Source organism: Mauremys mutica, chromosome 2 (genome assembly GCF_020497125.1).
Source record: "Mauremys mutica isolate MM-2020 ecotype Southern chromosome 2, ASM2049712v1, whole genome shotgun sequence".
Lineage (NCBI taxonomy): Eukaryota > Metazoa > Chordata > Testudines > Geoemydidae > Mauremys > Mauremys mutica.
This window is the reverse complement of record NC_059073.1, coordinates 296,546,706-296,562,355: the sequence shown is the minus strand read 5'-3', so window position 1 is coordinate 296,562,355 and position 15,650 is coordinate 296,546,706. Positions and strand designations below refer to the sequence as shown.

The 15,650-nt window shown below is 59.2% G+C and overlaps 1 protein-coding gene across 3 annotated transcripts in view; it reads right to left on the bottom strand.

The window, feature by feature from the left end:
* AGAP3 (ArfGAP with GTPase domain, ankyrin repeat and PH domain 3) overlaps nt 1-15,650 on the bottom strand; it is a 231,672-nt gene that overhangs the window by 86,724 nt on the left and 129,298 nt on the right. For 2 of the 3 annotated variants that reach the window (XM_045004285.1, XM_045004284.1), the window contains exons 9-10: nt 11,969-12,061; nt 1,069-1,173 (exon numbers count right to left, since the gene is read on the bottom strand). In XM_045004285.1, coding sequence (XP_044860220.1) covers nt 1,069-1,173; nt 11,969-12,061 — 198 coding nt within the window. Of the gene's footprint in view, nt 1-1,068; nt 1,174-11,968; nt 12,062-13,319; nt 13,454-15,650 lie in introns of those variants that run through there. The other variant, XM_045004286.1, reaches the window with a different exon arrangement.

The following is a 15,650-nucleotide window of genomic DNA, read 5'->3' as shown; positions in this document are numbered from 1 at the left end:
CACGCACGGGGCACACGCACGCACGCCCTCTCTCTAGGCAATGGCAGGGTCCAAGGCTATGGAAGGGAGAATGCAGGAGGGAGTCGGGGGTTGGAAGAGGAGTCGGGTGGCACAGCAGAGCTAGGAGGAGGAGAACAGGTTTTACAGTCCCATGGCTTCAGGCAATGGGATGAGAGGTGGCGCTCCAAGCTGAGCTGCGGCAGGACAGGGCACAGAGAGCGGCCAGGGCACACGGGGTTCCAGGAGCTGAGGAGCAGAGGGATGGAGCTCTGGGCATTAGAACACTTGGGGTCCGAGGGATTCAGGGCTCTGAGCATGGAGCAGCTCACCCCTCAAGCCCCGGGGCAGGACGGCACCCCTTTGGCTAGCTCCGGACCCCACCGCGCACTGGCTGCCCTGTGCCCCCCAGGAAGTGATCCCTGCTGTCCAGAGGGTGCAGCGGTCTGCAGGGCCACAGGTGTGTCGGTGGCCACAGTTCACTGTCTTAGCAGCAAACTGTGCTCAAGAGGGAACGGGAGAGAAGCCATTAGCCCCGCAGCAGGGAGGCGACAGAGATGGATGGAAGAGGCAGCTGTGAGCCAGCCGCGAAGAGGATTGTAGATGCATCGAGTGACAGCTCAGCTCGCAGGCTGTGCACGGCACCTCCTCTCTGTTACCCAGTACCTAACAGCCAGGAACACGTTCCACACCCAGAAGGAGCTTTCGCCGTCTCCCTCCTGCCAGGGGCCCTGCCTGACTGGGGACTGGCCAGGAAAAGAAAGGGGCATGTTCACTGACCCCTCCCCTCAGCCAGACGCTCCATGTGCTGCCGAGCTCCGGAGGGGGCCGAGAGGTGCTGCCCTGGCCGGCGGGGACCAGAGTGCCTGCCTGGGTTCCCATTACGGGGAGAGGCTGAGTCCTGGGTCTACCCAGGCTGCGGAGCCCCCCCTCCCCCCCATCAGGCCTGGTGCTTTGGGGGGAGTCACGACACCCCCCGAGGGACCTGCAGGAGCAGCAGAGCAGAGACCACCTCTGTGCCTCCCCCTGGCCACCCCCCGGCTCTGCAGGGCCTGCCCGGGGGTCACTCACGTGCAGGCTGGGGTGGTAGGTGAGGACTCCGTTATCGCACAGCGTCACATACTTCTTCTTCCACTCCTTGTTGAGGGACTTGCCGCTGCGCTTCAGGAGAATGCCCTGCGGGAGAGGAGTCGAGAACCTCAAATCCTGCCCTGGCCTGGCGCTGCCCCCCCACCCTGCCGCCCCGGGAGCACCCCTCGTGGGACACCGTCCCTGGCACCGCCCCACCCCTACCGCCCTGGGACTGCCCCTAATGGGACATCATCCCTGGCACCGCCACACCCCTGCCCCCCCACCCTTATCACCCCAGGAGCACCCCTCGTGGGACACCGTCCCTGGCACGGCTCCACCCCTGCCCCTCCACCCCTACCACCCTCTGACTGCCCCTCGTGGGACACCGTCCCTGGCACCACCCCACCCTGCCGCCCCGGGAGCACCCCTCGTGGGACACCATCCCTGGCACCGCCCCACCCCTACCACCCTCTGACTGCCCCTCGTGGGACATCATCCCTGGCGCCGCCCCCTCCTCCCCCCCCACCCCTGCTACCCCAGGAGCACCCCTCGTGGGACACCGTCCCTGGCACGGCTCCACCCCTGCTGCCCTGGGATTGCCCCTATCCCTGGCACCGCCCCCCCCTGCCCCCCCACCCCTACCACCCTCCAACTGCCCCTTGTGGGACACCGTCCCTGGCGCCGCCCCCTCCTTCCCCCCCACCCCTGCCGCCCTGGGAGCATCCCTTGTGGGACATCATCCCTGGCACCGCCCCACCCCTGCCCCCCCACCCTTATCACCCCAGGAGCACCCCTCGTGGGACATCGTCCCTGGCACGGCTCCACCCCGGCCAGCGCGGCCCACGCCTTTCCCCCACCCCCTCAACACTTACCCCGGCCGGCGGGGCCCACGCCCCCCCCCAACATCTACCCGGCCGGCGGGGCCCACGCCCCCCCCCCAACATCTACCCGGCCGGCGGGGCCCACGCCCCGCCCCCCTCCTGCCGCTCTCCACACCCCCCTCAGGCCTTCTCACGCCCGCACCCCAGCCGTGCTCCCCAGCAGCTCCTGAGTCGGGAGGCAAGCCGCCCAGGGGTGCGAGGTCGGGGTGGCGGAAGGGCATGCGACCAGCAGTGCCAAGCAACCCGCAGCACACAGCGAAAACACACAATGAGCTCCCAGGCCTGCCTCTCCCCTGCCATCGGCTGGGCCCAGGGGGCTGGCAGAGGGCATGGGGCAGACACTGCAGCAAGGGGCATCAGGGACTCCTGTCCCCAGGGTAGAAGCCAGGTAGCAGGGCGCAGCCTATGGCTCCTCTTGAGTTGTCTGGCTTCATTTCTCATCCCCTCTGAGCAGCTGCTCAGCCCGGCTCCGCCTGGATCAGGTGAGGCCCTGGGCTCTGACACTTTTCCCCGGGCTGTGGCTGCCTGAAGGGGTGTCCACCCCGCCCCCGGCCCGAGGGGTCCGTTCGGCCCATTAACGCGTGGGCTGCACCCAACGGAAAGCCGGCGCGCTGCCGAAGCCCAGCGGGGAGAGGAGCTGAGCTGGGTTTATAAAGCCAGGACGCTGGCAGCAGAAGGTGGCTGCAGTCACTCCGTCAGAGCAGGGAGGTACATTACGGGTAGCAGGGGTGTCCACAGTCACTCCCCGAGAGGAGGGAGGTGGGAGGCTGGGGAACCCAGGAAGGTAGGGGAAGGCTCGGGGGAAAGCAGCATGGCAGAACAGTGCAGGCCGTGGCTGCTGATCGGAGGGACCTTGAGCTGGAACCCGGAGTAGGGGGCTGGCCCGGGTTCCCCTACCAGCCACTGGGGATGTGGCCTGGGATGGTTACATCCCCCCTTCCCCTCCAGAAGGGGACATTGCGTAGCGACCTGGCCGGAGGGCTGATGACGAAGAGGAGGCAGCAGTTCCTGGAGTGAGAGGGGCTGCAGGGCAAGACCGCCGGAGGAGGGCGCAATGCCTGGCAAAGCTAATCGCCAGGATGGCCAGGAGGCGGTGCCGTGTCTGCACTAGGGCACTGCAGTGCTGTAGCTATGCGGCTGTAGGAGTGTAGACGCACACTACAGCGACTGTTGCTATAGTAACTCCACCTCCCCAAGCAATGGTGGTGTTCTTCCACCGACCTGTACTGGCGCTTAGGGCGGCACAACTGTGAATTCTGCACATGCCTGAGTGCCGGAGCTGTGTCCACCTAAGTTTTAAGTGCAGCCCAGCCTTGAGCCTGTCGGGCCCCTGGGGTCAAGCACAACCAGCTAAAGGAGTTAAAACCATCTACCCTCGTTGCTAATCTAGTTAGGCAAACAAACCTCACCAAGGGGAGGGAGACGGGAGCCAGAGACTGCTCTGCAGACACAGATAGCAAGAAGGGCCTCCTGCATGGTGCTACAGCCAAATCAAGAGGAGTGCTCAGCACGGGAGGCCAAGAGAGAACTGGGAAACAAAAACAAGAATGGAAAATGGAGTCTGGGGACAAAGCTGGATCTAGCCCATTGTTGGCCCAAATGCCACTGCCTAACTGCAGCTAGCAGGCCAACAGCACCGCAAAAACCTGGATCGAAAACCTCCGGACTGCTAGATCAAACCAACTTTGGGACCCAGTCCCACTGCCTAATCTCCATCAGAAAGACCCAACATATGACACCTCCAGGGGCAGCAGTGAAACTATCATTGTAAAACGGCCACCGTGACACAGGAGAGGCAGAAGTGTTCAGCAAATATTTCTGTTCAGTATTTGGGAAGAAGTTGGATGATATACTTACCGTTCACAATGAGACGGAAATACTTCCTATTTTTACAGGAACTGGGGAGGATGTTAAACAGCAATTGCTGAAGCTAAACATCTTCAGATCTTCAGGCTCAGATAACTTGTGCCCAGGAATTCTAAGAGAATTTGCTGAGGTGGTTTCTGAGCCATTAATGTTGATTTTTAAGAAATCCTGGGACACCGGTGAAGTCCAGAGGACTGGAAAAATGTGAACGTTGTGCCAGTATTTAAAAAGGGTGAAAGGGAAGGCCCCGGTGGCTATGGGCTGGACAGCCTGACACTGATACCAGGCAAAATCATGGAAAGGCCAGTATGGAAAGAAATCAGATAAGCATTAAAGGACTGCAGCATGATTAATGCCAATCAACAGTGTTTTATAGAAAACAGATCCTGTCAGACAAGCCTGATACTATTTTTGATGAGATCATGAGTTTCATTGAGAAAGTTATCTGTGTTGATAACCATGCTTAGACCTCTGCAAGGACCTTGTTACAGAATGACATTCTGATTTAAAAATTACTACGATATACAATCAACATAGCTGATAAAAAATGGAGTAAAAACCGGTTACATGATAGATCACAAAAAGTAACTGTAAACAGTGAATCATCATCCAATGACAGTCTTTCTAGAGGTGTCCCACACGGATCAGCTCTTGGCCCAAATCCATTCAATATCTTTATCAATGATCTCGAAAAACATATAAAATGATGCTGGTAAAATCTGAAGAGGACACAAAATTGGTGGAGTGGTAAATGATGGTTGGGACAGGTCAGTGATACAAACCTATCGGTATCACCCAATGCAAGGTCATTCATCTAGGAACAAACAAGACAGGCCAAATGTACAGGGAATCTGTCTCCTGGAATGCAGTGACACTGAAAAGAACGTACGGGTCATGGTGGAAATGGAGAGAACATCGGCGCTCGGTGCGATCTGTAGCTAAGAGGGTGAATGCAATCCAGGGATATAGAAGCAAGGGGATATCAAGTTGGAGCACAAAGATGATACTGACTCTGCCCAAGGCATTAGTGCAACCATGACTGGATACCGTGTCCAATTCTGGTGTCCACACTTCCAAAGGACGTTGACAAATTGGAAAGAGCCACAAGAATCATTTGAGGCCTGGAAAACCTGCCTTATCATGAGAGACTAAAGGAGCTCGATCTAGTTTATCTCCGAGATAAAGGAGTGACTTGATCATGGGGTCTACAAGTAACTAGTGGAGAAGAGATTTCTGATAGCCGAGAGTTCTTTGCTCTGTCAGACAAAGGCAGAATGAGATCCGATGGCTGGAAGCTGAAGCGAGATACATTCAGACTAGGAACAGGGCACCAAACGTTTAGAGTGAGGGCTTTTACCCTGGGAACAACTGACCTAAGGATGTAGTGAATTCTCCATCACTTGGAGTCTAAATCAAAGCCGGATCTCTTTCTAATAGCTCAGGGAGACGTTACGGGCTTGACTCAGGAACCACTGGGCAAGATTCCCTATCTCAGCTATGTAGGAGGTCATAATGGCCCCTGCTGGCTTTTTAACATCTGACTTCTCTAGCCAGATCCTGCTAATATTTACTACAAAACAAAAATTCTACCATGTAAACAGAGGCCAAGTGTAACTGCCCCTGTTCTCCTTGAAAAGACTGGATCCTGATGTGCCTGGGTGCAACAGCATTGCAAACTAAGTCACTGAGTGCCGGTACCCTGCTACCCCTTGCCAATGCTGGCCTCAACCCCAAACTGTGCTGTCTAGAGAGACAACAAATGCAGCTGCTCCTAACCCACTATGCAAATCAGGACCACGACAAATCCTGGCACACGAGAAGGCAGGTATCAGCGTCGTGTTTTTCCAAGACTATTGAGCTAGGGTGCCCCAGATTCCAGATATTTCCAGTGGAGTTTGCATCAGCCAGACTTGCTCTTTATTTAGATTATACAGATTGAGGGTTCAGGGCCAAAACCTTGCAAGCTCCATGTAGATCCAGGCTTTTGCAGCACGGCTGGGTTGGGACGCAAGGGGCTCCAGACGTTTTCAGGGCAGTGGAAGCAGACAGACTTGTTCTGTACTGAGGCATTAGAAATTGGGCGGGTTGGAGAAAGAAGTGGGAGGGAGCAAGGGCTGGATCCAGGTTTTCGTGACACTGCAGTGTGGCTTGCACCAGGGCTCCCTGTTAATAAATATAATAATAATTGGAGATATACCAATCTCCTAGAACTGGAAGGGACCTTGAAAGGTCATCGAGTCCAGCCCCCTGCCTTCACTAGCAGGACCAATTTTTGCCCCAGATCCCTAAGCGGCCTCCTCAAGGATTGAACTCACAACCGTGGGTTTAGCAGGCCAATGCTCAAACCACTGGCTGACTTGTTCTCTGGGCTGGACCTAGAAGCAGCTAGGGAGATCCAGCTTTCCCATTTCCTGAGAAATGGAGCAAAATCCCAATCCTACACAGAAAAAGAAATAAGGAGCTGAGGAGAGGAAGGAGGGAGGAGAAGGACAAAGCCCAGGTGAGATGCAGCAGCCACATGTGAACCTAGGGGCAGATCCATCACAAACGGGGGGGTCCACCCCCAAAGGGCTGGAGACCTCTGTGCTAGCACATCCCACTCACGCGCATGCTCTGTGCACACAATGCCCCAGCTCCCCCCACAGAATCCCCAACCCCACATACTCACACACACACTCTCCACAAATCCTGCGTGTTCCCAATGGCCACGCACATCCCCAGGCCTCCCCTGGGGAGTCCTGTACGTTCTGAATCCTTTGCTAGCGCCTTTTCCCCAGTGTGAATGTCCCAGCAGGGAAGAGGCCGGGAGGGATGAACCACAGGCCAGTCCACCGCCTCCGAGGCGCCTCCCCTGCCCCGCGAGGCTGGACTGTGTGACTGTCTCGGCGTGTTGTGTTCGGATTGGGTGGTGCACAGTAAACGCAGTGGCAGCAGCAGCAATATGCAGTGTAATGAGGCAGGGAGCCACGATGGCCCCCAAAGGACTCGTTCACTCCACAAATCTCCCTTCCACTCACTTTTCGCTAAGAATTTTAACACCAAACTTAATTGTAAAGTCGTGTATTGATTGGAAAATGCAAATGGCAATTTAAATGTAATCTCAGCTCCCAGCATGGTCCCAGATCCCGAGGAGGAGGAGTCCCTGTCCCCGGCTCTGGGCCCCGCTGAAGAAGCCAGCCCAGCCAGAGCTGGCCCAGGGACCCCAGGCCCTCAGGGCTGACTATGTGACTGTGCACTCAACAGCAGCATCTGCAGGAGGAAGGGGATGTGTGTTTGTTCCCAGTAACCACCAGCTGGGAACAGCAGCCTCCCAGCCCAGCTAGCCCAGTTCTCAGTGACAAGCGTCCAGCCACAAAGGTCCTCTCCCCACCCAGTGCGGGCCTGGGCCTGCCGAGGCCACAGGATGGGCACCAGGTGGGGAGCTGGAGCCTCAGGTGCAGCACCCCTCGCACCAGCAGGAGCTCAGAGGGGAAGGGCTAGAGAGAGGAGGTTGGACTCCTTCGTCTCACGCGGGGGCCATGGGAGTTGGGCGCCTCCAGCTCTAGAGACTGCGACTGGAGTTTGGGGGAGACGAACATCAGCTCACGAGCAGCACGTTCTGGGCGTGCTGTGAGTGGCAGGGCTCAGCGGCTGCCACCAGCTTCCTGCAGGGCAGTGCTGCTCCCTGGTACAGCAGCCTTCCCCACTGGTGCAAAAGCATCCCCCAAACTCACTCCTTCCGGGATGCTCTTAACCAGCCTCCTGCCCGAGCAGGCAGCCCACTCGCGCAGGGCCCTGCGGCTCTGCCGCTGAAGCTGGGATGAATTCAGCCACCCAGAAAGGTCACTAGGCAGATTGGACTGAGAATAAGGGAGGTCACCTACGAGTAGCAGGACTTCCCCCACGTACTGGCTGTGCCCGCTGGGCAGCATTCTACCGGAGGCCGCACACGCCCAGGCAGAAGGTCCCACTTTCCAGCCACCTCACTTAGCCCATATCCATCCTCAGTCCCCCTGCGTCAGTGGGGGAGCGTTAGCCCCTCCGCAGTTCCACAGCCAGCTGTCACACGAGCTGTGACACTCTGGAGAGGTGGGGATCTGCTGAGGTCCCCACTCCCCTCGGAAGGAACAGCCCCAGGAGAGCTGAGCAGCGGTTACAAGGTTTGCACTTCTCGGCAACAGCTTCCGAAGCCCTGGCGGCTGTTCTGCATTTGGAATATCGGCCCTCATGACCTCTCTGCAGGGAGCCCTGAACCAGAGTGCAGGGCAAGACTGCATCCTTCCCACGCCCCTGCTGAGGCTCTGAGGACCTCTCACTGCAGGTTTACAGCCAGCTCCTCCCCACAGATGCTGGGAAATGGATCTTAGCCTCTCTTCCTTTACGAATTAACTCACTTGTCTTTGTATGGCTCTGGCCACACTCTCCTTGCTAGCAGCAGCAGAGTGGTGATTTCACAGTGCAGTCGTTTCTCGCAGGACGGACGGGTCCCTGGAAAGGGGGTTGTGGTTAGGGCTGAGCCGTATTCTACCATCTCCAGGGCCCACCAGTTCATTGGGACGCAACACCATGCAGAAATAAAATGGGACTGTGGTCCTCAGAGCCTCAGGGAAGGGGACCTGTATCAGCATCCACTGGTCCCCAGCTCTCTGCAGAGACATCAGAAATGCTGCTTCCCAGGGGTCAAGGTCTCTGGCAGCGGCCAGTGTTTGCCCTGGGAGAGCTATCTCAAGGTGGCACCTGGCAAAAGGATGGTCCAGTGGTTGGGGCTCTACTCTGGGACCCAGAAGACCTGGGTTCAGGTTCCTGTTTGGCCAGTTACTCCTAAGGCTGGTCCCTCCGTGTCTGTGGGCCAGTTCCCCGATGATTGCTTTGGCCTGCCTACAGTGAGAGCGAATGCAGGAAGCCTGTCAGAGTGTGAGGCACTCCACGCTGCGGTGACGGGGCCAGAGAAACAAGGAAAAGGTACCTGTTGCCACCCTTCAGGCAGGCTGGGATCCCCTGAGCCGGGCTGCTGGCCAGGGCCTGTCAAAGCCTGCCAGGGCTCTGCTGACACCCATCAGAGGCAGCGTGCCGTGAGAGCAGAGCCGGCCTGGCCTGGCCGGGAAAGCCCAGGAGGAGCTATAACTGGCATGCCGGGGCAGTGCAGCCAATCAGCTGCAGGGATCTCAGTCACCCCACAAGGGTTCGGGGTCAGAGGTATGACCCAGGAGCCATCACAGCTCCGAGAGCTGGAGCCCTGGGAGAACGTCTGAAAGGAACGGGACCTGCTGGAAGTGAAGGGAGGCCCTCATCCAAGCCATGGGCGCCACCCTCCCAGCTGAAGGGTCTATGGGCACCTGAGCAGAGACGGCTCTGCACACGCCTCGGACAAGGAGAGAACAGCGCTTGTGCACCCTGCTGGGCTGCTACAAGCAAAGACTTTACGTTTCCCATCCAAGCAGGGGCCTTTCAGCAGCGAGTGCAGCGAGACTCCGGAGGCATCGCTCTCTCCTTGCTCTCAGGGCGAAAGCAGTGCAGGCCGAGCGTCCCCTGGGCCCACCTGGCAGGGCAGTCGGTTCCTCCACACCGTGACACCCCAGAAGCCCAAGCATATCCCGGGGCCGCTGCACAGGATCTGTCCACCCAGCAGTTCAAATTCCTGCTCCCCACCGTACCTGAGCCTCCCTGACTGACCACATCTGCACTGCCCTTTGGCAACGGGGACAACTCCCACAATGCTCCTTGGGCCAGGGACTGTCTGGGACACGTTTGTACAGAGCCCGGCACAACAGGGCCCCAGCCGCTATGTCCCACCAGAGTCACCAATTCTCGTGATTTTATTGTGGTTTCTGCAGCACTTGGTGCTTCTCCGACAGCCCCAGCTCCTGGAGTCCAGTGAACATGGAGAATTGCAACTTTCCGAGGCCAGTCTTGGGGGCTGACTCACGAGTACAGTGAGGGTACAGCCTTGTCCCTACACGCAGGGATTCTGCCCAGCACTTTCCCCTGCCCCTCCCGCCTGGCAGCCTGCACAGGGGTAGGGGCACAGCACATGAACCCAGCCACTAAGGACCCACCCTGACCTGACACTGCTTCTAAAAGTTGGGGAGGAGGGGGTGGATCAGCTCTAGGAATAATTGGGGGGCAGGTCTCTGGCCTGCGTTACACCGGGGGTCAGACGAGATGGTCATGTGACCCTTCTTCCAGTCAGAGAGGGCAGCAACAAGGGCCAGGTTCCATATCTAGGGGTTCCTCTTCAACAATACAACACAAAACCGACTCTAGCCCCGACCCGGTGACCCAGGACAATCACACACCACCCCTGGGCGCCTCGAAGAGGCAAAACTTCCCCTGTCACAAGCACAAAGGTCTCTGTTGGCCTTGGCATCCATGAACCTGGGGAAAGTGATGGTGCTGGGGCAGCTGTGGGGCTGGGGATATGTTCATCCCACAGCAGACGCCTGCAGAGGGGCTGGGAGAGCCAGGGCCAGCACACGACCCCTGCAGTGGGGCCCGGGGATGCAGCCAGCCCCACAAGCCAGGGAGAAAGGGGAGCAAGGGGAAGGGATGGCCAGACGCCCCCAGCTAACAGAAACAGGATTAAACAGCCCACAGGGACCTCAGGTCGAGCTCCACTTTGGTGGGGAGGAAAAGACTCAATGAGCAGACCCCTCCCCATCGCCTCAGAGCCAACCACAGACCCCTCCCCATCGCCAACCACAGACCCCTCCCCATCGCCTCAGAGCCAACCACAGACCCCTCCCCATCGCCTCAGAGCCAACTGCAAACCCCTCCCCAGAGCCAACCACAGACCCCTCCCCATCGCCTCAGAGCCAACTGCAAACCCCTCCCCAGAGCCAACCACAGACCCCTCCCCATCACCCCAGAGCCAACCGCAGACCCCTCCCCAGAGCCAACCACAGACCCCTCCCTATCACCCTAGAGCCAACCACAGACCCCTCCCCAGAGCCAACCACAGACCCCTCCCCATCACCCCAGAGCCATCCACAGACCCCTCCCCATCGCCTCAGAGCCAACGGCAGACCCCTCCCCAGAGCCAACCACAGACCCCTCCCCATCACCTCAGAGCCAACCACAGACCCCTCCCCATCGCCTCAGAGCCAACTGCAGACCCCTCCCCATCGCCTCAGAGCCAACTGCAGACCCCTCCCCAGAGCCAACCACAGACCCCTCCCCATCGCCTCAGAGCCAGCCACAGACCCCTCCCCATCACCCCAGAGCCAGCCACAGACCCCTCCCCATCACCCCAGAGCCAGCCACAGACCCCTCCCCATCGCCTGAGAGCCAACCACAGACCCCTCCCCAAAGCCAACCACAGACTCCTCCCCATCGCCCAAGAGCCAACCACAGACCCCTCCCCAGAGCCAGCCGCAGACCCCTCCCCATCGTCCCAGAGCCAGAGCTGCCCTCAGCTCTCCCTATCCCTGGAGCCAGAGCTGCCCTGGCTGCCCCTTCCCCCTGGCCTGGCCTTCCCCACCAGAGCTGCCACGGGGACAGAATGATGCCTGGCCCCTCCCTTCCCCTTTGCTCGCTGCCCTGGGGCGCCTCCTTGTGACTGCACGGGAGCTGCCGCTGGCCCCACTCCCACCATCCGCCACCCTGGAGCCTGGGCTCAGAACCACCTCTGGGGCTGCAGGACACAGAGAGGGGCTGCAGGCTGGAGTCACGGCTCCCCAGCTCTCCAGCAGAACCTGAGCTGCCCAGCGTGAATTGGCGCACTCTGGCCATGCAGGCCCGGCCACGGCGCACTGCTCGGCATCACGAGGTCAGAGCCTGCGTGTCCTCAGACAGCAAACCCCAGCCAGGAGCCGGAGCCGGCAGCCAGGAGCCGGAGCCAGTGGCTGAGCCACAGCGGCGCTCTGCTGCCCTCTGCTGGGCAGCATTAGGACCAGCACGAGTATGGCAAACACCCACGCAGCAGGTGCACACGCACGAGGGGGCACAGGTGGGGGCTGCGCGCACACACACACACACGCACGCTGAACGCAGAGCCGGTGACAGCGACACATGCATGGAAACACAATGAGCCTGAGACAGACACTCCCCCTGCTACCACTTGGACGCCCACGCGGCCTGGCCCAGCGTGCACCCATGGCACATCCATTCAGCACGCCCCGGCCCAGGCTGAGGACCCCGCCCCAGCAGCACGGCTAGGAGGGTCAGGGAATCCGAACCTGCTTAATGGGAATGGCTCGCCCACTGCCGATACTGTCCGCCTTGCACTCCGGCACCTTCTTCTCCCGCTCCGGGTCTGCGCCCTTTCGAGACTGGAAGAGAAGAGACACAGGCGCATTAGACACAGGGGCAGGGGTAGGAGTAACACGCAGCCCACTTTTCTCCCCACCGGGCCAGCACACGCTCCCAGGGCAGCCTCTTCCCCGTCCCCTCTAAGGACGCTGTGACCAGACTCAGCTCCCATCCTGGCCTCCCCACCTGCTGCCAAGCTTCCCGCCCAGCCCCCCGACCATCTAACACCCTGCCCCAGAGCCGTTCTCCTGACTCCTCACTCCCTCGGGGGCACACAGCACACGGTGACACAAACAGGAAGAGCATGGGATGTCGGTGGAGCATGGATGGAAGCAGGAGGCCAAGGCAGTGAAAGGAACTCACACTCCTACTAATCCAACAGATTTATTCTGTGAACACACTTGCACCATACAAAGTAGCACAGGTCACTGGGCAGAGACCAGCCCCTTACAAAAGAGCATGGACAATAACTATCTAGTTTACATCTAGAGAGTCTAGCGCAGTATCGGATACTCCTTGAGGATGGCTGTGGTGAGAGCAAACTCCAATAAATACAATATGAAATATACAGTCTGTTGAGCAGAACTCATTCAAGGTGCTTAAGACAGGAAAATATCAAGTCATACACGGCATGGAGCACAATCAATACATTCAGAATCACAACAATGGCAGCAGAAGGGCAGCAACAACGTCTCTCCCTTGTGTCCTACGAGCTCCCTCAGGTGGGGAGCTCCCCGTGTGCTTTGACTCAGAAAGGAACGTCTGCCCCGCGCGCCTGGGACACCAATCCGCTCGCGTTTGGGCCCAGAATAAAACCAGGAGATTGAAAGAGAAGAAATGAAAGAGACACAGATGGCTGCTCTGCCACGAGGAGGAAGAGAAGGAGGAGCAGGAGTCCATGCAGGCTGCAGGAAAATGCAGGAGGAAGGAAGGGGCCGGAGTGCTAGCAGCAGGCGCTAGTGGCAGCAAAGCGTCCCTTGGCCCATCCAGCTCCACTTGCTGCCGTTGCCCTGGTCCCGCTGGGTCTGCAGGTCTTTCCATCCCAGGAGGGTCGTCCGCCTGGCATCCCCGACAGACGGAAAGTGCCTAGACAGCGTCCGGCAGGCCCAGAAATGTCCCAGCTTAGAGTGCAGGCGCAGGCCGTCTCAGCGCTTCCTAGACTGTACATTGGGGGGGGGTTAAAAGGCTCCTGCGTGTCTCCAGGAGGGGAACCCATGCTGGCTGGAGGGCGGGCGGGCGAGCCTCTAATCTTAGATCAATCCCAGTGCCCATCCCTTATCCGGCCCTGGAGAGGCAATGAAAAGTGAGAGAATTTGTACAGAGGTGCCGTGTGTAACCACCTGGATCTTCTAATTTGGAAGGAGTTGGAAAGGCCTTTTTGTAGATGAAAAGTTGGAAACAGTGGCACATATCTGCAAATATCGAAAGAATAAAGAGTTTGGCAAGTTATACTCAGAACACGGACATGAGTCTGTCAGCGGTGGGGACAGACAGACAGGCCATGGAGCGCGGAGCCAGAGGCAGCAGCAGGCCGAGCCCGGGAGTTACTCCCCTGCTAGCTTGGGAGGCAGCCGTCACTGAGAACGGGAGTCTGTCTCCACCTGGTGGCCACTGACACACACCCTCTGCCTGCACCTCACTCACCGGGACAGGAACACAGGAGAGGCCCAAGGCAGCCTGCAGAAGAAACTCCAGGGAACAAACTGCAGCTCAGAGCTGGATGAGCTGCCTCTGGGACTCAGCTGCTCCCAGAGCAGGTACTTAGAGTCTCTCCCCAATGCTAGAAACCCAGGCCAGGCCCTGCACACCCAACCAGAGGGGCCAGCCGACCCAGCGAGAGCAGGCCTTGCCGCTTGGCCGCGCTAGCAGCCGGACAAACTGCTCTGCCCAGCCCAGCTGCGGGGGGAGGGAGGAAATCAGCACCTTCAAATTCTGCTGCTGCCGCCACCGCCACCACCCGATGCGAGTCACGTGCGTGCAGCCAGCGAGCGTCAGCCCCAGAATGAGCAAGCGAGCGTGAGCCCCAGCACAAAGTCAAGTGAGCAAGAACCCCAGACTGAGCGAGCATGAACCCCACAGAGAGCAAGCGAGTGTGAGCCCCACATAGAAGGCAAGCGAGCAGGAACCCCCAAGAGACGGCAAGCAAGCGTGAGCCCCACACCAAGCATGTGCCCCCCAAAGGGCAAGTGAGTGTGAGCCCCAGACAGAGAGCGTGAGCCCCACATAAAAGGCAAGCGAGCAGGAACCCCCTGGAGACGGCAAGCAAGCGTGAGCCCCAGGCTGAGCGAGAGAGGGCAAGCGAGCAGGAACCCCCTGGAGACGGCAAGCGAGCGTGAGCCCCAGGCTGAGCGAGAGAGGGCAAGCGAGCAGGAACCCCCTGGAGACGGCAGGTGAGCGTGAGCCCCAGGCTGAGCGAGAGAGGGCAAGCAAGCAGGAACCCCCTGGAGACGGCAAGCGAGCGTGAGCCCCGATTGATGACTTCCATAGTGATGAAGCATGAGCCCAGAATGAAGAAGCTGAGAATGAGCATGTCACCACAAGCCTGACGCGCTCCAGCAGGAGCGAAAGGGAGAGCGTGAACATGAACCGACCGCGAGTCCGGAACCAGTGGGTGCGTGGACGAGCGTGAGAGCGCATGAGAGAACCGATGTGCACTGGTGCACAACAGCAAGTGTGAACATGAGCGACAGTAACGGCGGGGGAGGGAGCAGGAACATCCATTAGAACAGGAGCACAACGCTGGGCATGGCCACATAGGAAACTCTACAGGCCCTTGTTGAGCGGAAATGGGGCAAGAATTTGGGGGGTGCACGTGCTGGAGGGTGCTGGGGAGCAGCGGGGTCCACGGTGGGAACTGTGTGCACTGGGGACGAGGGTGTTGGGGAGGTGAAGATGGGTGAGAGGTGTATGCATTGAGCATATGGGTATGCACACTGGGAAGGTGGGTATGTGTGGGTGTTGGGGAGCAGTGGGAGGGTGTGCGCACTGGTGTACGGGTGTTGGGGAACAGTGGGCGGGTGTGCGCACTGGTGTTGGGGAACAGTGGACAGGTGTGCACACTGGTGTACGGGTGTTGGGGAGCAGTGGGCGGGTGTGCGCACTGGTGTTGGGGAACAGTGGACAGGTGTGCACACTGGTGTATGGGTGTTGGGGAACAGTGGACGAGTGTACGCACTGGTATACGAGTGTTGGGGAACAGTGGGCGGGTGTGCGCACTGGTGTTGGGGAACAGTGGACTGGTGTGCCCACTGGTGTACGGGTGTTGGGGAACAGTGGACAAGTGTGCGCACTGGTGTACGAGTGTTGGGGAACAGTGGGCGGGTGTGCGCATTGGTGTACGGGTGTTGGGGAGCAGTGGGCGGGTGTGCGCATTGGTGTACGGGTGTTGGGGAACAGTGGATGGGTGTGCGCACTCATGTTGGGGAACAGTGGACGGGTGTGCGCAATGGTGTACGGGTGTTGGGGAATAGTGGGCGGGTGTGCGCACTGGTGTACGAGTGTTGGGGGACAGTGGGCGGGTGTGCGCACTGGTGTTGGGGAACAGTGGACAGGTGTGCACACTGGTGTACGGGTGTTGGGGAGCAGTGGGCGGGTGTGCACAATGGTGTA